Genomic DNA, 25,484 nt, shown 5'->3' on the forward strand with positions numbered 1-25,484 from the left:
CTTTCAGTGCCACTACTTTTGGGTGGATCCTTTGTTCTTTGTTTATATTTTTCGTTATTCTTTGTAATATTTTTTGCAAATAAAGAAATGATAAATATAATAATTGTTTTTCTGTGATGTCTGGAAAATGCCATAAAGTAGATTTTCTGGAAGCCAAGTCAGAATCATTTCTGATTTCCTGATGCTAATGGCATCTAAGAGGTATGTATGAGTAGTAATTTGGGTCTTTTTTGTTAAGACAAGTTGGCACGATTCCAGTGGTTCATTCTCTTGGGGTCTAAACAGGTCATCATCAAATATTTATTTTGGCAATTAAAAAAATCGCCAATGAGTAGAGTATGATTATGCTACAATTAAGCTGGCGGGGGTGACTTTATTTGAAATAATGGGAAAAAAATTTATTCTTGTCATTTTTTATTTTAGTTCTTTACAATATTGTTGGTTAGGAAATGGAAGAAAATGGAAAAAATATTCTTAATTTCAATATAATTCTCCATTCTAAGGCAGCACTGGACAAAATGCTTGATATTTCATCCATTTTCATGGATATTCTGTTTTGTTCAAACAGGCCATATCTGGCCTCTCTTACCTAACCCACAATGTCATTCTCAATATAAACAATATCATCATTTCAAAGCTATCAGATGATGTGCATGATCAATTCAAAACAAAGTGAACAAGTATCTAACATTCAAATAAATGTTAAATATAACACTTAAGTGTTTAAAGGAGTTAGGGGAGAGAGGTGGGGAGATGGTGTTAGGGACATAACTGCATGCATTTAACGGAGAAATTAGAAAATTATGAAAATTGCCATTTAATTTTTTTTTTTTACACATGTATTAAAATTATATATGGATAACAAACTTATGAGAGCCAAGACAAAAGAATTTTTAATAAGTTTATTTTGCAAAATCTCAGTCTATTCAGAAAATAGGAAGAACAATCTCTTTTATGAGCAAAGATCTTTGTCCTCATAAGTTCATGTCCTTAACGACCAGAACTACAAGCGCGAGCGTTTTATTGGAGGTAGTTTGACAAGAGAAAGACATTTGGAAGTATTATAAGTTGGTTGGTTACGAATGCGCTTTAGTTTCAAGTTTACAGCATTGGGTAACAAAGCAGGTCGGGTGAGACAACCATGACCACCAGGGGTATAAGCACGCAACGTAAAAGTGTGTCTGGATTTCGTGCTTACACCGACCCAGCCTAAAAATGTAAAGAAAAAAATGAAGTTTAGGACAGTATTGAGGGATGAAACCACACATGCTTATATATATATATATAAATGTAGTTTAACGCAGGTATAAATCAAATACTTTTACTTTTGACACGTGTTTTGAAGATTCCACTGATATTATTCAAAAGAATAACCTCTTGTGTGATTTTTTGCTACCCTGGTAACAATTTATTTTTTTTTCTGTTTTAATTGTTAACAAGGCAAAAATACACTCATCTATATATATATATATATATATATATAAATAAACAAACTTTGGAAGCACTGAATGTGTTGGTATTTTACAAATTTTGAATGCAGTATAACTGAAAACAGCAGAGAAAGATTAAGTATTTGCCTTAGAGGATGGAAAAAGGTTTCCAGCAGGTGGCTTGTCTGTAAAGATATATATGTATATATCACAGGTAAAAATGATTAATAAATCCAGGTAGATGTCTTGTAAGTATTCAGTGATTGAGTTTACATATCTACACATCAAATAATCAGAAACCAATAGCGTCACATTGAATTAACATTCGTGGTAATTCCTCCGAAATCCAAAGATCACTTACAATTTCAGAAAACCTAGAGTATGTAAACTGAACAAGACTAGAGATTACCTCATCTTTATCCGATGATTATTACATCATACAAGACCAACAATAGTTTCTATTGTGTAAAGAATCTTTGGATAAAGAGAAAAATTCAATGTATTAGAAATTTATGAAAAGAAGTTTCAGATAGATTCATTTCTATTTTGTTCTTTTTACTTTATCCAAAAAAGGCTTTGATCACATCAAATTAATCTCCAAACTTCAAGATTAATGCATGATTAATTCATCATCATCATCATCGTTTAATGTCTGCCTTCCATGCTAGCATGGGTTGGATGATTTGACTGAGGGCTGGCCAACCAGACAGCCGCACCCTGGCAGAGTTTCTACAGTTGGATACCCTTCCTAATGCCAACCACTCCATGAGTGTAGTGGGTGCTTTTTAAGTGCCCAGAACTGAATATACATGCCTTTCATTTGACCAAATAACCCTAAATGCTAAAGGGTTATAATATAAAGGAAGAATAGAAGGTGAATGTAGCAATAAGTGGTTTAGAAATTCTAAGTTTCAGTTTAAACAGAATCACAGATCAATTTATTTACCAAACAAGTAAAACTGAATAATTCTATAAAAACAAATTATAAAATAAAAAAAGAAAAAACGTGAAAGAACCTTACCAATTGAGGACAAAACAATATCACAGACTGTTTTTTTAAAACCAGTACCAGTTAAATGGAAAGTTTTCCCAACTAAGGGTGGGATTAGACTAAGTCTGTCTTCATCTCCTAAAGGAATCTGCAAATAAAAGTTTATATAAAAAAAAAGTCATTTCTTTTAACATTTCATAGTAGTGTGGCTATCTCTCTCTTTCTCTCTCACTCTCAGTGGTTAGGGCAGCGGACTCATGGTCGTAGGATCACGGTTTCGATTCCCAGACCGGGCGTTGTGAGTGTTTATTGAGCGAAAACACCTAAAACTCCACGAGGCTTCGGCAGGGGGTAGTGGCAATCCCTTCTGTACTCTTTCACCACAACTTTCTCTCACTCTTTCTTCTGTTGGCCTACTTGCTTAGCCAGCGGGGTGGCGTCATTTGAAGGCTAAAACAATGTGAAGCGCATTGTGACCAGCGATGTGTAGCAACATCTGATAGCCTGGTCAGTCACGATGATATATATATTGCATATGTAAGATAAAACATAGAAAGGACAAAGGGATTAAGTTGATTACATTGACCCCAGTGCGTAACTGGTACTTATTGGACTCCGAAAAGATGAAAGGCAAAGTCGACCTGGTGGAATTTGAACTCAGAACGTAACGGCAGACAAAATACCTATTTCTTTACTAACCACAAGGGGCTAAACACAGACAAACGGATTAAGTCGATTATATCGACCCCAGTGCATAACTGGTACTTAATTTATCGACCCCGAAAGGATGAAAGGTAAAGTCGACCTCAGCGGAATTTGAACTCGGAACAGACAAAATACCACTAAGCATTTTGCCCAGTGTGCTAACACTTCTGCCAGCTCGCTGCCTTATGGTTACATGCAATCAGTATTTAGGTCAAATTTGTGCCTAAACTCCAGTTTTAAATGCCAGGATGTGATCGCTGTGTAAATGAGAATTGGCTGTGAGCAATGAACTGATGAAACTGGTGTGTAACAGAATGAAAGCAGAGACAAGCAAATAAAGGAAAACAACTGCAGAAAGGAGTCTATATTGGTAGGAAGTCATGAAAAATTCTGAGGTTCTTAACAGTTGAGATGGTAGACTCCAGGAAAAGGTAGAAAGGAAGTCTACAAGATTGATATTGCAGAGCTTGGTAGGGAAATAAAGTTACCATCATGGTATTTTATTCTATCATTTTCAAGGTTTTTATGTCAGGGTATATAAGGAGTGAATGATAAACAGTGAGGTGAAGTATAACGGTTGGAAGGTGAACAGTGAGGGCATATGTATACTTATAGGTGGTTGAAAATTAATTTACCTGAAGCACATCTTTTCCAATATTTTCTTTGTAGAAATCTTCAGCTTTTTCTATTTCCATGACATGAACCACAATTTTATTATTATTTATTAGAGTAAGGAGAACATTTTCTGTGCCCTGGTTAAAGAAAAATAAAAATAAAAATGTTACAAAAACACATTGAAGGAAGTTTTTAATATGAAAAACTTGATTAGAAAACAAAATTTAAAACTATAATTTTGAAATCTGTTGTATGAAATAATTAAAAATGTTTGTTAATTTGGTTTTGTCTAACACCACTTCAAGTTTTTCAATTATATTTTCAGTATTACTAACAAATATACTGATAGGTATTAGGTTGCAGAATTACCACCCCGACCAGGAAATATTCTTTTCTACTCTGGACTCGAAATTGGGGGGGCAGTCGATTAGATCAACCCCAGTACACAACTGGTACTTTATTGACCCCCCAAAAGGATGAAGGGCAAAGTCAACCTTGGCAGGATTTGAACTCAGAATGTAAAGACAGACAAAATACTGCTAAGCATTTAGCCCGGCATGCTAATGTTTCTGCTAGCTTGGCACCTTCCCAACCAGAAGATATTGGACCATGGATTATGATGCTGGGGTCATAACATAGGATGTCATTGGTGAGATGTGTATTTGGAATGGTGAAGGGGAGACTCTTTATCAAAATGGAATGAAATAAACTGGAATGGAAGTGCAATTATGAAAGGCTGCTGAACATATAGAACGCATGGGATAAACAGGGATTACTCCATGATGACCCAACACAGGGACCAGCAATGTGGTGGAGAAGAAAAGCCACAGGTCCATCGAGGATAGTTGCAGAGGTGTTTAAAACCTCTGGAGAGGTAGGATAAAAGATGACCACCCAGATAGTTAATGATGTTGTACAAGAAAATGCTATTCCCAGTGATTGATGGAGCAGTATCATCATAAACTGCTACAGAGGCAAAAGAAATTCCAGAGATAAGCGACTATAGATGAATTAAACTGCTCAACGAGGTTATGAAGGGACCTAATCCAATTGATCAGGGATAGAGATATGGACCTGCCTGAGATGTAATTTGTTGTCCTCGGGTACCATAGATGCTATCTTTCTAGTGAAGCAACTGCAGGGAGGATACTTGGCTAAGAATAAACAGCTGTTCCTGGTTTTCCTTTCTTTGAGTTGGAAAAAGTATCTGACAGGGTGCCATATTCTAGAATTTGGTGATCACTGAGGAAACTAGGTAAAGATCAGGGGTTCTCAACCATTTTTTATCCATAGACCCCTTTGATTACTATTTTATTCTGGTGGACCCCCATAGCCATACGATGTTTAAAAATTAGTTTTATAGAAATGTCTTTCAAATTCTTATTTTGTTTTTCTAACATTGACTTGTGTAGGTTGAACTTTGCAAAATGTTGGAGAAAGAAACCTTGCTGTTCCTTCCAGTACACCTAAAGCAGAATTTTTCAGGGGCCCTTAAAATATTGTGGATTCCCAATTTACTATTTTGTAGCATGGACCCTCAAGGTTGAGAACCACTGGTGTAGATGAATGACTTGTGAATACCGTACAAGCTATGTACATGGATGCTGGAAGTGAGAGCTGGTATTGAATTCAGTGATAAATTTAATATAAAGTAGACACCTTTCAAGGTTCAATCTTTAGGCCCCTTCTATTCGTCATAGTCCTAAAGGCCATCACAGAGTAGTTTAAGACTGTCTACAAGAAATCCTATACACTGATCTAATTCACAAAGCTGCATCTACAGGGGAATTAGAGAGGAAATTCCAGGCATGGAAACGTAACTGAGAATCAAGTGGCCTTAAGGTAAACCTAGCAAAGATGAAGATTTTAGAAAGTAGGAACCTGAAGAACCCTGAAGATACCAAGGTTCTGTAGAAAAGAAGTAGGTATAAATTCCATATGTTGCACCCAATGTAAGTAATGGACCACAAGATTAGATATAATTAGCAAGGAAGATGGTTGCTTTGAAAATATAGTAGCCAGGATGGGTTGGAGATGGTTCAAGGAGATACTACCACTGCTGATAACAAAGATCTTTTCCCTTAAAGTGAAGGACGGATTGTGATAGAAGTTCAATGTCGTATGGTAGTAAAACATGGGCCTTGTCAGCACTGGATTAACCCTTAAGCGAAATAAGCATGTGCTTAGGGCATTGAAGGGAGGGTGGGGATCACAGAAATATGTAAGACTAATTAGGAAGATCTGTTTAAAGACTTTGCAATTAAAGAAAGTTGGAGAAAACTTTTCAAATATAAATGAAGTGGAAATATACAAAAACATTATTTTACATTTTTCTGTTGTTAGTTTCGTTTCATTTTGAAAAATAAAAATCTATTTTATGGTTTATTATTTTTTATACTTTGGATTACATATATGTGGGAGCACTAAAACCTTTTAAGTGCTTGGGGCCTCAATGGGTTTTAGTCTGGTCCTGGGCCTTGTATGCAGAGGACTTGGGTTAGCATGTTGCATTGGATGTGCATGAGACAACGTCAACCTATGATGAAGGGCTGCCACTGCCAATAAGGATCTCATCATCGTTTAATGTCCGCTTTCCATGCTAGCATGAGTTATCATCATTTAGCATCTGTTTTCCATACTGGCAGCCCTTCCTAACACCAACCACTCCTTCTTTGGACACTAAAACTGCTTGCGAAGACCTGTTGAGGCAAGTGAAATCAAAATCAAATTCAAATTCGATGACTGGCGTCCATGCTAGCGGGGTGCAAAGAGCACCATACGAATGTGATTATCGACAGAGCAGGTAACCGACTTCCGTGTCAGTGGCACTTAAAAGGCACCATTCGAGTGTGATTGTTACCAGCATCGCCTTATGGCACTCGAGCCCGATGCTAGTAGGGTGTTAAGAGCATCATCCGAACGTGATTGTTGCCAGAGCAGCTAACTGGCTTCCATGCCAGTGGCATGTAAAAAGACACCATTCAAGTGTGATCGTTACCAGCATCGCTTTACTGGCACCTGTGCCGGTTGCATGTGTAAAAGATTCGCGCAAGGTCGTTGCCAGTATTGCCTGACTGGCCCTGTGCCGGTGGCACGTAAAAGCACCCACTACACTCTCGGAGAGGTTGGCGTTAGGAAGGGCAGCCATCTGGTTCGCCAGCCCTCAGTCAAATCGTCCAACCCATGCTAGCATGGAAAGCAGACGTTAAACGATGATGATAATATATATATATATATATATATATATAATTTTAATCCAAAAGGGAAACAAAAAAACAACAACAACAGGAACAATTACAGTATTATTATTAATAGGCGCTCAGGAGATGGAAGCAGGGAGGTATGACGTTTCGAGCGGAGCTCTTCGTCGGAAACATAAAGAAGGAAGAGAGAGGAAAGAAAGATCCCAGAGCGGGCAACAGGGAAAGAGAAAAAAGACGACTGGTGTTTACGAGTTGCACATGGTGAAAGGCGGATGTTGACGATAACAAGAGCAAAGTGGGTTTTTAAAGGCAGAAGAGTGGAGACAAGGTTGGTAACCCAACAGATGTGTGTGTATGTGTGAGTGTGTGCATGTGCGTGTGTGTATGTGTGTGTGTGAGGCGAGATGAAAAAACAAAAAAATATGTGTGTGTTAGTGTGTGCGTCTGTGTGTAGGCGTGTGAGGTAGGGCGAGACTAGTGGTCAGCTAGCAGACGAGGTCAGTACTAAGAAAAAGAAGGAAGGAGGAAGGGAGGTCAGTAGTAAGAAAAAGAAGGAAGGAGGAAGGGAGGAGGGGAAGGGGTGGGGGCGTATGTAGCGTGCCAGCGTGTGTTGAGTAGTAGTGTGTGTGTGTGTGTGTCCAGTGTCGTGGTGGTATTAATGGCGAGTAGATTGAATGTGTGTAAGAGTGATGTATATATATAGGCAAGGTGTGTATATGTGTGCGCGTGTGTGTAACGAAAAATGGGGGGGGGGTTAAGGAAAAAGGACTCCAGCTGAGGGGAAGATGGAAGAGTGGTACCGCGGAGACAGGCGTGGGAAAACCCAACGACACGCGACGGTCCCAGGAACGGGCGGGAGGTCTCGTCAGGTCCAAGGGCGAGGTGTATGCGGCGCGTATGCAGCGCGAGCCGGCGCAAGTGCGTATGTGCGCGTGCCTGCGAGTATGCGCGTAAGTATGTATGTGTGTGGATGTGTGAGTGTGTCTGTGTGTATGTCTGGGTGGCAGTGTGTCCGATGAATGTATGTGAGTATGTGTGTATGTATGTGTGTGCATAGATGTATGTCCGTGTGTGTGTGTGTATGTGTGTGAGTGTATGTATGTACGTGTGGGTGTGGGGAAGTGTGTGTATGTGCATGTGTGTGCGCGTACATACAGGTGTGTGAGTGAGTGTGTGTGTGTGTATGTATGTGTGAGTGTGTATGTATGTGTGTGTCGGATGCATGTATGTGTATGGGTGTATGTATGCGTGTGTGTATGTATGTATGTGTACGTGCGTGTGTGTGTGTGTATGCGTGTAGGTGTGCGCGTGTGCATGCATGCATGCATGTGCGTATGTGTGTGTGTGTGTGCATGTGTGTGGGTATATATGTATGTGCGTATATGTGTGTGTATGTGCGTACATGTGTGTGTGTGTGTATGCATGTGTGTGTATGTAGGTGTGTAGGCGTGTGTGTATAGGTGTATGTATGTAAGTATGTGTGGGTGTGTCCGTGTATGTGTGTGTATGTATGTGTGTGTATGTAGGTGTGTATATGTGTGTGTATGTAGGTGTGTGGGCGTGTGTATATAGGTGTATGTGTGTATGTCTGGGTGTGTCCGTGCATGTTTGTGTGTGTGTGTGTATGCATGTGTATGTGCGTGTGTGTGTATGCGTGCGTGTGTGTATGTAGGTGCGTGTGTATGTGTGTGGGAGTGTAGGTGTGTGTGTGCGTGTGCGTGTTTATGTTGGTGTGTGCGTATGTGAGTGTGAGTGTATGGGTGTTTGTCATGCATGTGTGTGCGCGTGCAGGTGAGTGTGTGTGTAAGTATGTGTGTGTGTATGTTTGTGTGAGTGTGTAAGTGTGTATGTCTTTGTGTATGTATGTGCGTATAGGAGTATGTGGGTATGTGTGTATGTATGTATATGGGTGTATGTATGTATGTGTGTGTGTGTGCATGTGTATAAGTATATGTGTGTGTGCGTATGTGTGTATATGTGTATGTGTGTGTGTTTATGTATGTGTGTATGTATGTGTGTAGGCGTGTGTGTGTAGATGTATGTATGTATGGGTGTGTGTCCGTGTGTGTTTGTGTGTGTGTGTAGGTAGATGTGTGTGTCTGAGTGAGGGTATGGCTGTGTAGGTGTGTGTGTGTATGAATGTAAGTGTGTGTGTATACAAGTGTAATGTATGTATGTAGGTGTGTGTGTGTGTGTGTGTATGTGTACGTGTGCGTGTGTATGTGTGTGTGTGTATGCGTGTGAGTGTGAGTGTATGGGTGTATGTCTGTGTGTGTGTATGTCTGAAGTAGGTATGTATGTGTATGTATGTATGTGTGTGTGTGTGCAGGTATGTGTGTGTATGTGTGTGTGTGAGTAGGTGTGCGTGTATATATATATATATATACACACACACACACACCTGCTCAATATATATGCATTCTCACTCACCAGATAAAGGCCCTAAACTGTGAAGCAAAACATCACAGAATTCAAATCTTTAATAACATTTACTTGCAAACTCACATCAAAAGTCCCTCATCAAATAATTGAAAGATTTATGTGTTTCTCTTACCTCGACATAGTCAATGCGACCAAGTCCAGTCACAAACATTGCTTGGTTTGGTTTCAGCACAAAGGTGCGTGGTCGGAACATTTTACATGATAACAAGATTTGAAGTTCCTCAGGGTTCAGAAATGATGTAATCTTCAAAAAAAAAAAAAATAGGAATTATGATAATGATTTATTAGTCTTAACACCTGCTCTTCTGGACTGGTTTTTGCTGAGGCAGATTTTTCTACAGCTGGATGCCTTTCCTGTTGCCAACGCTCAACTATTTCCAAACAAGATATTAATTCCCCATGAGTCAAGTACATCAACATCAAAATAAAAATTCAAATGGAAATTGTAGTTAAGACACCCGTACCAGTGACACGTAAAAAGCACCGTCCGAACGTGGCAGATGCCAGCGCCGCCTAGCTGGCGTCCATGTCGGTGACACATAAAAGCATCAACCGATCGTGGCTGTTTGCCAGCCTGCTCTGGCCCCTGAGCCGGTGGCATGTAAAAAGCACCCACTACACTCATGGAGTGGTTGGTGTTAGGAAGGGCATCCAGCTGTAGAAACACTGCCAAATCAGACTAGAGCCTGGTGCAGCCTCCATGGCTTCCAGACCACGGTCAAACCGTCCAACCCATGCTAGCATGGAAAATGGACGTTAAATGATGATGATGATGACTTGACATGTTTTCATGGAAGATAAGAAATGAAAAGACACTGACTGCATAACAATGACTCTTGTAACTATAATATTGGTTGATGTCGAAAGAAAGGCACACACACATCTTTCATCATGATCATTGCAGAACATGTTTCCCATGCTGCCATGGGTTGGATGGCTCAGCAGGGAGCCAGAGGACTACACCAAACTCTGCACTCAGCTTTGGCAGGGTTTCTATGGCTTGATGCCTTTCCTAACGTCAGCCGCTTTACAGACTGAATGGGATAGATTTTCGTGGCACAGGCAGGTCACTGAGTGACTCACAGGGCAAGACTCTTCAACAGAGGAAGGAAGGAAGTATTGCGAGAGGTGAAAATATGATAGAAGGAGAGGAACGAGTGTCTTGCTGAAGAGGATGCACGTGATTTCCCCAGCTGGAGGACACAGCCTCAGGTTACAAGGTGAATATAATACAAGAGAGAATCAGAAAGGACAGGTAGGTGAGTGAGTTTGCAAGATGGTTAGCATCCGTTTTCCATACTGGCAGCCCTTCCCAACACCGACCACTCCAAGAGTGTAGTGGTGGTGCTTCTTAACTGTCACTAGCACAGGTGTTTTTATGTGTCACCAACACTGGCTTGATTTGGACACAGTGAATGGGGCACGGGTGGGGATATGGTCAAGGTGGGGGTGAATGAAATAAGGGTGGTTTAGGGAGAAAAAGGACAAAGGGCAACAACAGGGAGACAAGGTGAAGTGCAGGGGAATAAATTTAGATCATTTACTGTGGTCAGAACCCTTTAGCATTTAAACCAGCCACATCTGGCCTAAATAATCTTGTTCTATGTTTAGACTGACCAGATCTGGCCTCTCGCACTCACCCTACAATGTCATTCTAAAAATAAACAATTACATCATTGAAATGTCAGAACTATGAGATAATCCAGGATTAATTCAAAGCAATGGGAATAAATAAGGATTACTTTTGACAGTAATTTGAATGCTAAAGAGTTAAAGAGGGAAGAAGTGGTTGCTGCAAAAATAATTATAATTAGACAAAATATTCTTTTATTTTGTTTGCTTCAATTATTAGTTTATCTCTATTCTGTTTTACTCTGTCTATTTCAGCACCATGCCATCATGTTAAATATATAACTCTAAAGTTCCGTCTTACTTATTGATGTCTAAGCAACATATTCCCTCACTCATGAAAGTCCATCACACAGACATTTCGTCTACCCTCTCTCTCTCAATTATATTTCTTAATACCTACAACGAAAGAATACGTTCCCCAAGAGATGCGCTCCTTCATAGCTGCTAGTTCACGTATTTTGTCATCCTTGGTTGTCTCCCATGAACACTTCTAAAGGCTTACGCCACCCCACCCCTTCTATATAAGGTAGTGATCATACAGTGCAAAATATGACAGTGTAGTGTACGCGGGTTGAACTGAAGACTATTGTTCTTTGTCTATGAATCCTGCCAAATGTGAGCTCTCTTTTCAGGTACATGATGCTGCTGTCCCCCGCCCCAGGGTCTCAAGGGCCCATACTTCCCACACCCTCAGGGTTGGCACTCTCAACATTGGCACACTGAAAGGTAGGTCTGGTGAGATTGTTGAGATGCTCGAACGGAGACGTGTAGATTTGTGCTGCATCCAAGAAGTTAGGTGGAGAGGAGGTTCTGCTAGGTTCCTCACTGGCAAAGAACACAGGTACAAGATTTTCTGGGCAGGGAACACTGACGGGGTTGGGGTTGTGGGTATACTTCTTGCGGAGAAATGGATAGATAAGGTAATTGAGGTAGTCAGAGTATGCGACAGAATACTTAAGATTAGATTAGTGCTCCACCATGGGTTAGCAACCATTATCTCAGCCAGGGCTACCCGATAGACAGAAAGACTGATTCTATGACACCCTCTTGCAGACTACCTCGTTGACGAATGACAGGGACCTTTTCTTTGTGGCTGGTGACTTCAATAGACATGTTGGACAACATGTCAGGGGTTTCCATGGCGTACATGGAGGCTACGGTTTTGGTTCTCACAATGAGGGAACCAGGCTGCTGAAGTTCTGTGACGCAAATGATGTTATGGTTTGCAATACTAACTTCAGAAAACCTGCCAGCCACCTAGTCACCAACCGCTCTGGCAGACACACATGTCAGATTGACTACATCCTCACCAGAAAAAGGGAAAGATGGCTGCTTATAAATGCCAAAACTTTCTCAGGTGAAGAATGTACCCCACAACATAGACTGGTAGTTAGTGACTTCTGGGTAAGGGCTAAATGGATGCCCAGAAGACGACCATCAAGGAGAAGAAGGGTCTGGAGACTTAAAGATCCCACAAATGGACAGAGATTTAGAGACATACTTGCAGAGATACCCGACGTTGCCCGGTTACATTCAATTGAAGAATTAGACTTTTCTGTTATATATATATGGATACACACATATATGTATATTAATATAAATACATGAAAGTACATGAAGTTTGTTAAAAAAAAAGGGGATCATGTATATACCTCCTGGCTGTTGAGATTATAACACCTCGTTGTAAACAATGTTCCTTGTTTTTCCTTGTGGAGCATATACAAAAAGGTTTCTTTTGGTTCCTACTCTTGAGCAGCCAACATACAGTTGTCCATGCGAGAAGCAGGGCTCTTCCAAGAGAAGACCAGCTACAGAGAGGGTTTGACCCTGAGATTTGTTAATGGACATGGCAAAGCTGACATGAAGGGGGAATTGCAGTCTTCTGAATGTAAATGGAATTTCTGCTCCTGATGGAGCAAGAGGAATTCTTGGAATAAAGACGTCATCACCTTTTCCACATCCAGAAAGAATGATCGCTTCGATAAAGTGTGACATCAGTTTCTTTATCCCCAGTCGTGTTCCATTGCAAAGTCTTGGTGGTTCCAGATTGCGGAGTAGCATTACAGGAGTTCCAACTTTAAGTGCTAATATGTGTGGAGGTAGTCCAGGAGGCTCCAGTGAATTGAGAAATTCAGGAGGATAGTTCACAACTTCATTTATATCTGGAATTGTATCAACAGACTTGTAAGTGTGTGTAGTGCTGGGAAGAGAATGCATTAGCTGTTGATAAATTATGTTAACAGCGACGTTTTTTTGGGAGCTAATATTGCTCTTTCACACAGCCAATTGTGATTTTGGTAGTTTTGTGTGAAGTTGGGAAAGACTTTGTTTTTGAGGTCATCTACAGAATTAACAACAGAGGAAAATGACCACACTTCCATTTGTCCTGCAGCATCGAGGCATCTTGCCTTCACCAAGTGTCAAAATGTCCTGTGCAAACTTTGTGGACATTTTGTCGCCGTGTAGCTGAGCTCTCATGTTAGTGGTGAGACTGAGGATTGTAACATGATGCCACAGGGTAGAGGACTTTAGGCATGCTTGGACTTCATCTGCTCTAGTGCCTTTCGGAATGACAGGAAGAGTTTGCCTGAAATCACCTGACAACAGAAGCGTTACACCTCCCATTGGAGCCTGACAGTCTCGGATGTCTTTCCGGGCTCTATCTAATGCTTCCAAAGCTCCCTTGTGAGTCATAGTGCACTCATCCCAGACAATTAGATGACACATTTTAAGTACTTGTCCCTGATCTGAGCTTTTGTTGATGTTGCATGAAGGCATTTCGGATGCTGCTAAATTGAGAGGGAGTTTAAAAGTTGAGTATGCTGTCCTGCCACCAGGTAACAAAGTAGTTGCAATGCCAGAGGAGGCTACAGCTACTGCAATGTCCTGATGCTGCCTAACTTCTGCAAGGAGAAGCTTTGTAATAAATGTTTTTCCTGTCCCTCCAGGAGCATCGAGGAAGAAGATTCATCCCTCGCATTGGCGTACACTGTTAAGAATAGTTCTGTAGGACTGCAGCTGGTCCGGAAGTAATTTAGGCTCATTTTCAACAATGTACTTTGAAAGCGTAGGTTTTTTCACGAATGACAGCAGTGGGAAGGCTATTTGACCCTGACCTGAATGCTTGTGGCAGGCCATACATCGACAATTCATTTCCACCCAGTTTAGCAATTCTGTCTTCAATGTCAATGAGTGTTTTGTTATAGATTTCATTGCTGATACCCTCCATGTCAGGATAGAGCAGTTGAGCTTGGCGCTGAAAGTCTTCAGCCAGGTTGTCTCTATATTTGAGCCATAGAGTGGCTGGATCACACAGTTCGCATGCCTGTAGTAATACTGCAAATAGTGCCCTGAGACTTTTAGGTGATTGTGGTAAAGCAGCCTCTCCTAAAGTTGCATCCCATTGTGCACCATCTTCTAACAGACCTTGTCGATAGCAGGCTTCTCTGTATGTTGTGCAGACATGTCCATGAACGGTTTTTAGGGCCTGGAAAGACGTTGGCCCTCTGACCTCATGCAGTAGTAGACGGAGATAGAAGCACTCTTGTTGAGTGGGATACACTGTGTATACTCGCCCAAGGCAAGTGTGAAACTTAATGCCAGTGTATCCATGAACATTTTGACCTGCTTTCCGTGAGGCCCATTTTTTTCCATTCCAAGTGTAGTATGATGGAATCTGTAGATACAGCAAGGTTTGAGCAAATGGATCCACTTGACAAAGCTTGAAGAATGCAGTGAGTGTACTATCCCTTGGTTCCTCTGCCAACAGAGAAGCATTTGCATCGGTGAAGTACACTCTTTGACCATTTTCCAGGTGCACTGCAAGCTGTTGAATGGCAGGGTGTCGTTGGTGAATTGGAAAGCCAAAGATGCACCAGAAAGCCTTGTTGCTACTTATGTACCGTCCCACCTGATAATGCGTCACTTCATCCTGGCAGTATTCTTGTTGAAGTCCAAACATTGCAGTGTCAGAACCCTTGTTTACATATTTGCAAACGTACTTGATGGATTTAACGGAGTTGCAAAACTCAACGTTGATGTGGGCATTGAAAGTCTTTGACAGGAGTGGGCAGTATGGAACAATCCATCCATTATCAATATCATGCTGTCCGATAGTTGCTGTGAAACCTCCGTCTTCTGGTTTTCTGCATCTGTATGATGGATACCCATCAGCACCTGTCTGCATTTCTTGTAGGAACCTCCTTGGAAAGCTTTTTGAACATATGCTGTCCTTCAAGCATGGTGAGTTTATGTTGAATCCATACCCACATGGACCATGTACCATGTTTGCTTTAACTATTTCGTATAGTTCTTTGTCTAAAGCTGGATCAGGAAGCTCTGCAGAGATTATCTTTTCGATGTCATTGGAATTGATCTTGACTGAGAGCCAAAGCAGGATATGAGCTTGTGGAAGGCCCCTTTTTTGCCACTCGATTGTGTACATGTCACATTGTATGGGCCCAAAGACTTGCCCTTTTTGTATGAGCTCCATGAGAGAGATTAACTTCAGATGGAAAACACGGGTGTTGAGATTCCGGTTCGAATGTAAGGCAGGTTTGAAAGTGTTCCAAACAGTCATTAGTTGTAGTGGTAGAGTGTTTATGCCGAATATGTACGTATGCATGTATATATATGCCTGTATATATGTACAAAATCCACTGAGAAGGCTTTTGTTGGTCTGAGGCTACAGCAGAAGACACATGCCAAGTCACCACACAGTGAGACTGAACCCAGGACCATGTGTTTGGAACGAAGTTTGTTACCAGACAGCCACACCTATGTGTGTGTGTGCGTATGTATGTATGGGTAGATATATTATGCATGTATATATGTGTATATATATGTGTACATATTACATGTACACATATATATATACATCTACACATAAAATACAAAATACAAAGTTATATCTTGATATCGCTAGTGATAACAATACTCAAAATATATAACAGACTGGAATTGTAGGCCCGTCTCTTGCAATTTGGATCAATTGGATCTTGTCCTCCCTCTTGTATAGAAGTGTATGGCTGCAGCGAAATTCATTTTTGGACTTTCTTCTATCGAAAGCATTTTAACAAAAATGCTTCCGTAAAGACGGTGAAAATATTGTCAATTTCCCCAAACAGGGACACAATTCAATTTTTAAACAATAACCAAAGCCCCTTCTCCAAAAGGGGGAGGGTTACGGTTTACAATTATTTAACAAATGCAACACAACAACGTTTCCCTGACGAGGAACCAACAAACGTGATTACAATAGTCAAACAGTAATAATAATAACAACAAACCTTTTTAATTTATCCCCATTTATGTGAAACCACTTATTCAAGTTCAAGTCATTGATGCAATTTTATACGAATTGCTAATACACACACACATAATAAGGGTGAAAAATTGAATATTAATTTGATTAATATGAATTGAAAACCAGTGGTGTAGCATATAAGACCATAGCGGATCTTCTTCTAGCAAAATGGATGACCACTTGTTAATGGTTCATCCCTGTTATATAACACTTTCACTATAATAGTTTCAGTATAAAAATGAAAGTGTCTGCATTACAATAAAGAGATGTTTTTGTTTCACTTTTAACATGTAATACTGAGATAGTGGAGAAGATATGATATTGCTGTGGGGTCGCCCTAGGCAAAAGAACTCCCTGGACCTTAAGTAAGGCATGTGTAAAATTTGAATGAAATTGGTTGTGTAGTTCTCAAGTTTTAGGGAAACACACAGAGACACATTCTCAGTTTTATATATATAGAGATTACTCGAAGCCTTTGACAAAATAGAAGGGGATACAGCTTCACATGGGATAGAAGACAACTGGAGGTTCCTACGGGACAACCTGCTAAGGGCCACCGACCAGATCTGTGGATGGTGCAAAGTCCCCTCTCAACCCAAAATAACGTAGTGGTGAAACAATGTTGTTGACAGGGCTATTAGACAAGAGACAGGCTTGGAAGGACTGGAAGAACGGTGGTAGCAGAGAAGAGTATCAGACTGCCAGAAGGGAAGCTAGGAAGCAGGTTTATTTAGCAGGAGGGAAAGCAAATAAGAAAAAATTTGCCAATGTTCTGCGCCATGAAGAAGAAAGACTAAAGGTATTTCATGTTGCAAGACAGTGTGTGAGTGAGAATCGTGATGTGGTAGGTGAGAAATGTGTTCGCATGGATGATGGTTCACTTGCGCTAAATAAGGATGCAAAGAGAGAGGTTTGGAGACGCCACTATGAAAGGTTGCTGAATAAAGAAAATGAATGGGATAAAGAGAGTTTGCCAAATGTTGACCCAACAGAGGGACCAGCTATCTGAGTTGACAGTACCTTGGTAGATAAGGCAATTAGAAGTATGAAGACAGGGAAAGCCCCAGGCCCATTGGGAATTACTGCAGAGATGCTCAAAATATCTGGCAGTGTCGGCTATAGCCTAGTCACCCGTATAGTTAACCAGGTGATACACGAAGGAGTCATACCCAATGACTGGTGTAGCAGCATAATAGTCAACTGCTACAAAGCTAAAGGTGTTGCTCTAGATACATAATTACAGAGGTATTGAGCTGTTGGATCAGGTAATGAAGGTTATGGAGAGGGTCATAGTCCAACTGATTAGGGAGAGAGTCAGCTTGGATGAGATGCAGTTTGGTTTCGTGCCAGGGAAAAGCACCACTGATGTCGTATTTCTGGTAAGACAGCTGCAGGAGAAATACCTAGCCCTTGTACCTGGCTTTCATTGACATGGAGAAAGCCTTTGACAGGGTCCCCTGATCCCTTATCTGGTGGTCAATGAGGAAACTAGGGATAGATGAATGGTTAGTGAGAGCTGTGCAAGACATGTACAGGGACGCTGTAAGTAAGGGTTGGCAACGAGTACACTGAAGAATTCCGGGTAGAGGTAGGGGTCCACCAAGGTTCAGTCCTCTGCCCCCTCCTATTTATCATAGTCCTCCAGGCAATAACGGAGGAATTCAAGACAGGATGCCCCTGGGAGCTCCTCTATGCTGATGACCTTGCTCTAATTGCTGAGTCACTATCAGAACTAGAGGAGAAGTTTCAGTTGTGGAAACAAGGATTAGAATCGAAAGGCCTTAGAGTCAACCTAGCTAAAACCAAAGTACTAATAAGTAGGTAGGCAGGCAAACCACAAATCCCTTCAGGTGGATGGCCCTGCTCGATCTGTAGTAGAGGCGTAGGTAGAAACTCTATAAGATGTACTCAGTGTAAGCTATAGACACATAAGAGGTGCAGTAATATCAAAGGAAGGCTAACAGGGAAGATAGTTTTTGTATGTGGCAGATGCTCGGGAGCAATAAGCACTGAAAATGCGCAGAAAACAACTCCCGCCACATTCCAGGGAGGAAAACTAGAAGTAGTTGATAGCTTCCGTTACCTAGGGGACCAAGTCAGTAGCGGGGGAGGGTGCGGTGAAAGTGTAGCTGCTAGAATAAGAATAGCTTGGGCAAAGTTCAGAGAGCTCTTACCTCTGCAGGTGACTAAAGGCCTCTCGCTCAGAGTAAAAGGTTGGCTGTATGATGCATGTGTACGAACAGCCATGCTACATGGCAGTGAAACATGGGCCATGACTGCTGAGGACATGTGTAAGCTTGCAAGAAATGAAGCCAGTATGCTCCGATGGATGTGTAATGTCAGTGTGCATACTCGACAGAGTGTAAGTACCTTCAGAGAAAAGTTGAACCTAAAAAGCATCAGATGTGGTGTGCAAGGGAGACAACTGCACTGGTATGGACATGTGACGAGAATGGATGAGGACAGTTGTGTGAAAAAGTGCCACACCCTGGTGGTTGAGGGAACCTGTGGAAGAGGTAGACCTAGGAAGACCTGGGATGAAGTGGTGAAGCACGACCTTCGAACTTTGGGCCTCACCAAGGAAATGACTAGTGACCAAGACTTCTGGAAATATGCTGTGCTTAAGAAGACCCGGCAAGCCAAATGAGACCATAATCTCGTGGCCTATGCCAGGGGCGTTACCAGCCCACTTATGCGTACCTTTCCTTCTTTGGACACTAAAAGTCTGCTTGTGAGGACCTGTTGAGGCAAATGAAATCAAAAATCAAAATCAAATTCGATGACTGGCATCCATGCTAATGGGGTGCAAAGAGCACCATATGAGTGTGATCATTGACAGAGCGGCTAACCGGCTTCCGTGCCAGTGGCACTTAAAAGGCACCATTCGAGCGTGATCGTTACCAGCGTCGCACTACTGGCACTCGAGCCCCGTGCTAGTAGTGTATTAAGAGCACCATCTAAGTGTGATCATTGCCAGAGCAGCTAACTGGCACCTGTGCTGGTGGCATGTGTAAAAGATTCGAGCGAGGCCGTTGCTAGTGCCTCCTGACTGGCACGTAAAAGCACCCACTACACTCTTGGAGTGGTTGGCGTTAGGAAGGGCATCCAGCTGTAGAAACTCTGCCAGATCAAGATTGAAGCCTAGTGCAGCCATCTGGTTCGCCAGCCCTCAGTCATACGTCCAACCCATGCTAGCATGGAAAGCGGACGTTAAACAATGATGAATTGAAATCATAGTTGTGGCCAGTGCCACCTGACTGGCCCCCATGCTGGTGGCACATACAAAGCATCATCCGAACGTGGTCGATGCCAGTGCTGCCTGACTGGTTCCTGTGCCAGTGACATGTAATAAGCATCATCTGAATGTGGTCGATGCCAGCGACATGTCAAAGCACCCATTACACTCTGTGATTGGCGTTAGGAAGGGCATCCAGCTGTAGAAACCTTGCCAAATCAGATTGAAGCCTGGTGCAGCCTTCTGGCTAGCCAACTGCATGTCAAACCGTCCAACCCATGACAGCATGGAAAGCAGATGCTAATCGATGATGGTGTGTGATTGGGCTGTGTCCATGCACTGGGGAATCAATTTGAAAGGTCTGGTCATACAAACTGATCCCAGTCTTTATTCCCTTTAAGTTTGGAATTTTATTCTATCAATCTCTTTTGTTGAACTGGTAAGTTATGGAGATATAAACAAACTGTTATCAATTCTCAAGAGGTTTGGAGACAAACACACACACACACAAGGAGCTTCCACAGTTTTTGTTTACCAATAAAGAATTGGTTGGCCTAGGGTTACACTGGAAGGTAATTGCCAAAGGTGCCGTGTAGCGGGACAAAACCTGGAACCTTGTGGTTGTGAAGCAGAAAACTTAACCACACAGCCATGCTTGCACCAAAACTCACCTGTTGTGTATTTATGACTCCAGGTGTGTCATAAAGCCAACGACTCCGTTCCAAGGTTGATTTAAATGTTTCAAGTCGTTTGGCTTTTTCAGATTTTAATTTCGCATCAAGCTCTGATGGTGTAATCGAGGCATTTGACTTCGCTGTATAGGAGGTGACACTAAAACCTTCATAATCATTGTCAGGAGGAGTGACAAACTGTGTCATTCGAACCAGTCCTACGATAAAGGGAAACAGAAAATTTTAATTTAAAAAACTGAATAATGTAAGTGAAATGGACATCATCATCATCATCATCATTAAACATCTGTTTTCCATGCTGGTATGGGTTGGACAGTTTGATAGGAACTGGCAAGCTGGAGTGCTGTACAAAGTTCGAAAGTGTATGTTTTGGCATGGTTTCTACAGCTGGATGCCCTTCCTCATACCAACCACTTTACAGAGTGTACTGGGTGCTTTTGCATGGCACAAGCACATGTGCTTGTTATGTGGAACCAGCAAAGGTGCATTTTATGTGACACCAGCATGTACATTCCTTTATTTTATTTCTGGAAAAAAAAAAGGTATTAACTCCATGAAACTGGGCATGAGGAAAGGTAGTGCCTCTGATCTTAGTGAGAAAGAAAATATCTTCAAACCAGAACACACTCCCAGATGCTGACAACCAAGTCAGCTCCTCTAAAAGTACCCAAGAACCAGGTAGGCAACCAAGTAGGCCACAGCAGAAACAGAATTCAGAACACAGAGCTGAAACAAATATCACAAGAATCCCATCTAGAAGTCTAATGATACAGCCAGTCCTCTATTCTAGGCTGGTACTACTCTCCACTGCTCCCAGTTGAGGGGTTTTGTCTTACAAGGTACTAGGTGATCCTGTCGATGCTGGGGCCACATACAAAGCACTGATGCTGGTGCTGCAGAAAAAAAGCACTGGTGATGGTGCCATGTAAAAAGCATTTGGTACACTCTGTAAAGTGGATGCTGTTAAACAGGGCATCCAGCTCTAGAAACTTTGCAAAAACAGATAATTGGAGCCTGGTACGACTCCTGGTCTAGCCAGCTCCTGTCAAACCATCTAACCCATGCCAGCATGGAAAGCGGATGTTAGTTGATGATGGTGATATTTTGTCACAAAATACATTGGCAGGTAGTATGACTAACGACTGTTTTTCTGGAACAAAGTACAATTGTTGAAGAGTTTGATTTTCAAGAAGACCATCAATAAATACTCACCTCTCAAAATAGCATTATAACTCAATCCATATTTTTCTAATTTGATTCTTTGATGCATCTTCATTTCTTGAAGCACCTCTGCATCTTCTTGAAGTCTTGCTCTACGTTTATACATCCGTTCTGATGTTGGTGATAAAATCGGGAATTTTAGTAAATTTAAAGTGGTGCCTAAAAGGAATTTAAAGCAAAGATAATAACTATCGTCAGAAATAAGGATAATATGAATTTTTTTTGCAATTGAAAGCAATTCCTGTATAAAATTCTTAAAATAAATGAAGACACATTAACCCTTTCGTTACTGTATATATTTTGAGATGCTCTGTGTTTCTCGCAGTTATTTTAAGTATAACAAAGAATTTAGTAAAATAACTCAGTTATCATTAAGCTAGTGTTAGGAACATAAATTGTGACTAAAGTTTGGTGGAAGATTTTAATTTAGAACTTTTGAAAGCAAGACATTTGTACTCAGAGCCAGAGGTGGTTTCAGCTGCGTTGGTAACGAAAGGGTTAAAAAATGAATTCTTGAAATAATTACAGAAATGAGATACAACTCTTTATTCTTGTATTGGTTCCAGCATCATCATCATTTAACATCTGTTTTCCACATTGGCATGGGTTGGATGGTTTGTTTGGATCCAATGACCCAGAAGTCTACACCAAGCTGCAATGTCCGCTTTGATATGGTTTCTATGGCTGGATGCGTTTTTCCTAATACCAAATACTTTACAGAGTGTACATGGAGCTTTATTCATGGCACCAGCACTAGTAAGGTCACTAGATAACATGCAAGTCAAAAGTTCTTTTGACTGAGTAGGGGTACCGTATTGGAAGGGGTGGCTTTGTGCCATGTGTTGAGAGGTGAAAGTATGATGGAGAAACAGGAACAGGTGTCTTGCAGCAGAGGAGATACATGGCTACTCTAGCTGCAAAGGATGGTGGCACTAAAGTACCAGTTTACCCTCAAGTCATGAGAATGTGGATTAAGAAAGAATTGGGGCAGAGAAGTTAGTATTTACGTTATTTTGCAGGATTATTTGAGACCTCCTGTTGTTTAATTTTCCAAAGGAATGGTGAGTTGGACATATTCATGTTAGTCTTACTAATGTTAGAGGCTCATCACAAAGACCCAAGGCACAGCTCCTTTCTTTGGAGCAAATCAATAAAAAAAATATAAATAACAGGTTTGTACTATTCTATATTTTTGAGACGAGGAATTGTGTAAATTATTTACAATGGACGGAAAAGTGTCCCCCAACTTGTTTGTTGTTACCACAACGTTTCAGCTGATGTCCTCTCCAGCTTTTATCAGCTGAAATGTGGTAACGACAAACAAGATGAACACACCTCTCTGTCCATTGTAAATAACGTAACTGGTTATTTATTAAAGAAGTATTCAGAAAAATTTACCTGGCCAAACAGAGACGGTTGCTTTTTGGAAAATTTCGCGTGCTTGAGATTTACAGAAATCTGACTCCAACAAAATGTTGAAGATAGACGACTTTCCAACATTACTGCTTCCCACAAGATAAACATCACCTATTTCAAAAAATAACAAACATTTCATTCGATAAAAAACTCTTGATAATTCGAAATTTCAATGTTTTGTTTTATTTAATGCGCTTTTCATAAAGAAGCATAAATCAATAATTAGATAAAAGCACCTCCCCCACCCCAGTCAAGTGTCCAGCATTATGAACAATTGGTTACAAATTTATCATTACACCTTTACGCACACAATCATGAAGTAGTGAGTTCGATTCCCAGACTGGGCTGTGTGTTGTGTTCTTGAGCAAGACTATTTCACATTTACTCGAAAATTTTACCGAACTTTCTAGGTGCAATCCCAAGGTCATTAATGACTGAAGGGGGTCTTTTTATATGTATATATGTGCGTGTCTTTATGTCTGTGTTAGTCCCCAACCACCCACTTGACAACTGGAGTTCGTTTGTTTACGTCCCTATGACTAGAGGCTAGAGAAAAGGAATACGTATGCAATATGTACGAAGCTTAAAAAAGAAAGATTAAGGGCCGGGCGTCGATTCGTTCGATCGAAACAATTAAATGATAAAAGAGGAGAAACTGATAATAAAAGAAATGTCTCTCACCATTCTTTCCATGATCGTCGAACAGTTTGTTTATAAGATGTTCAATGCCATAACCAGTCTTGGCACTAACTAATTCTATATGTCTAATGTTGTAACCGGAAGGATTCCAACCAGCTTGGGAACAAGCTGTGAATAAATATTTCTCCAACCTTTTTAGATAATGTGGAGAATCCATTGGGATGAGATCAACCTTATTTCCAATGATATAAACCGGTCTTTTACGACCAATAATCGGTAATATATCGTGAAGCATACTATTATTGATATCTGACAGATCAACGGTGAACAGCACAATAGCGCGAGAGTCGTGGATTTTAGATAAGATTTGGGGATAACCTTCAATAGGGATTTTCATGTTTAAACAATGTTTGTGATATGTCATTAACAAACATCGAAAGCAAAGTGTTTTTTCCATTTTTTCAAGAGTTAAAGAAATGAATTTTTTACTGCTTATATATCCTGGCCGATTTTGGTCTTGACAGTGTAATGTTGCTCCACACCCGGGGCAGTTCACATTACTGGCCTCGACGGAAGGGTCTGGTTCCCCAACTGAGTAAGATTTTTTCTTTTGTGGATCTTCATAAGTTTTTATACTTAGTCGTAGTTTATGTAAAAAGCTTTCGGTCTGGTCTGCAGTAAAATTTAATTCTTCATAAGCCTTAAGTAACTTTTGTGTTGCATCACTTTCGTAAAAGACTTTAGAAAGTCCAAGCTGACCCTCAATGTTTGGCCTTGAAATTTCGGTTGATTCCATCAGTGGCTCGTTTGTAATGTTTTCCTTATTCAAAATCATGCGAGTGGCAAGAGAAAATCCTTCGAAAGGATCATCAGCCTTTTCGCCTTCTTCTTTTAATGCTTGTTGCATTTTTCTTCTCCGATATTTCTTATATTTTCGGCACAATATCATCTTTGGTATTTCCAAACAAATACTTCTTCGCGTCAAAGGACAAGGAAGTGTAATCTCTCGTTCGTAACCAAACTTTAGAGTTTGTCTCTGAGTATTTAACTTCACATTACACAAACATTTCATCAGATTTTCGTGTTTATTTCCAGGGTTTAATGTAAATCTCCGAAGAGGCAATCGACCCAACATCAACACAGACATCTTGTAAACACGTGTTTCACTTGACAAAACCAGATTCCAATCTGTCGTCCAGCTGACACAGAAACCTTAAACGAATAAACTGCAATTACCTACAAAATCTAAAGAAACTAAATTAATTCCTATAAGATCAATAAGTTCTGTGGGTACTACTTGAGAACAGTGGTCCCGGTGCGCGCACTCGCGTAGTCGCGCATCCGCGCTCGCTAGTCATGATTAATCGATCCTACAACGACTACCAAGCAAAGTAAATAAAACACAAAATAAATAATTTTTTTACACAAAGTAAATAATTTTTGTTAAACAAAGTGGATCTTTTCGGTTTGAACGGCAGTTTTTTCTAGCGGTGTCATATGAAATTGTCATCCATAATTATGACCGTGGTATCGATCTATTGTATTTCAATATGTTTTAGGGTTAGGGGTGGGGGGAAGGGTATCTTTTTTTCTTCACAAATGTAAATAAACCCAATCTGTTTCTTAAACGAGGGACATATTCATACGGCACAGAATGTTTTTTTTACCTCAATAGACGTCAGTGATTGGTTGAAATCGCAGAAATTGAAGAAAAAAACAACAAATATCTTACAAACTATAGAATTTTCTCAATAAAGCCAAGAGAAAAAGATGTTTTATAAACACATTCTACCAGTATACGAAGTTTAAAATTTTTTTAGTTACCTAGAAATTATGTTAAAAACTGACGTTCAAAGTGAAAAGATCCAACAAAGTAAATAAAACAAAAAAAACACAAAGTAAGGATCGACTAGTCATGACTAGCTAGCACGGATGCGCGAGTGCGCGCACCGGGACCA

General features: G+C 40.7%; 1 protein-coding gene across 1 annotated transcript; it reads right to left on the reverse strand.

Moving 5' to 3' along the window:
- Nucleotides 1-887: 887 nt before the first annotated feature.
- Nucleotides 888-24,765, reverse strand: LOC115219088 (nitric oxide-associated protein 1). Its single transcript, XM_029789157.2, has 8 exons — nucleotides 23,569-24,765; nucleotides 22,870-22,998; nucleotides 21,463-21,630; nucleotides 20,230-20,447; nucleotides 9,499-9,630; nucleotides 3,762-3,878; nucleotides 2,452-2,569; nucleotides 888-1,209 (listed from the first exon to the last, which is right to left on the reverse strand). Exons 1-8 carry the CDS (start codon nucleotides 24,671-24,673, stop codon nucleotides 1,004-1,006), a joined length of 2,193 nt encoding a protein of 730 aa, XP_029645017.1. The 5' UTR covers nucleotides 24,674-24,765; the 3' UTR covers nucleotides 888-1,003.
- Between the last annotated feature and the right edge of the window lie 719 nt (nucleotides 24,766-25,484).

This window comes from Octopus sinensis, linkage group LG14, assembly GCF_006345805.1.
Source record: "Octopus sinensis linkage group LG14, ASM634580v1, whole genome shotgun sequence".
NCBI lineage: Eukaryota > Metazoa > Mollusca > Cephalopoda > Octopoda > Octopodidae > Octopus > Octopus sinensis.

Bases quoted from the DNA above. Each gene is read 5' to 3' on its own strand.
- LOC115219088 (XM_029789157.2), bottom strand. From the start codon at position 24,673: ATGTCTGTGTTGATGTTGGGTCGATTGCCTCTTCGGAGATTTACATTA. The intron at 21,631-22,869 runs GTAAATTTTTCT...AATTCCTTTTAG, and splicing joins AACCGTCTCTGTTTGGCCAG to GCACCACTTTAAATTTACTA. The intron at 2,570-3,761 runs GTAAATTAATTT...TTTTATTTGCAG, and splicing joins TTGGAAAAGATGTGCTTCAG to ATTCCTTTAGGAGATGAAGA.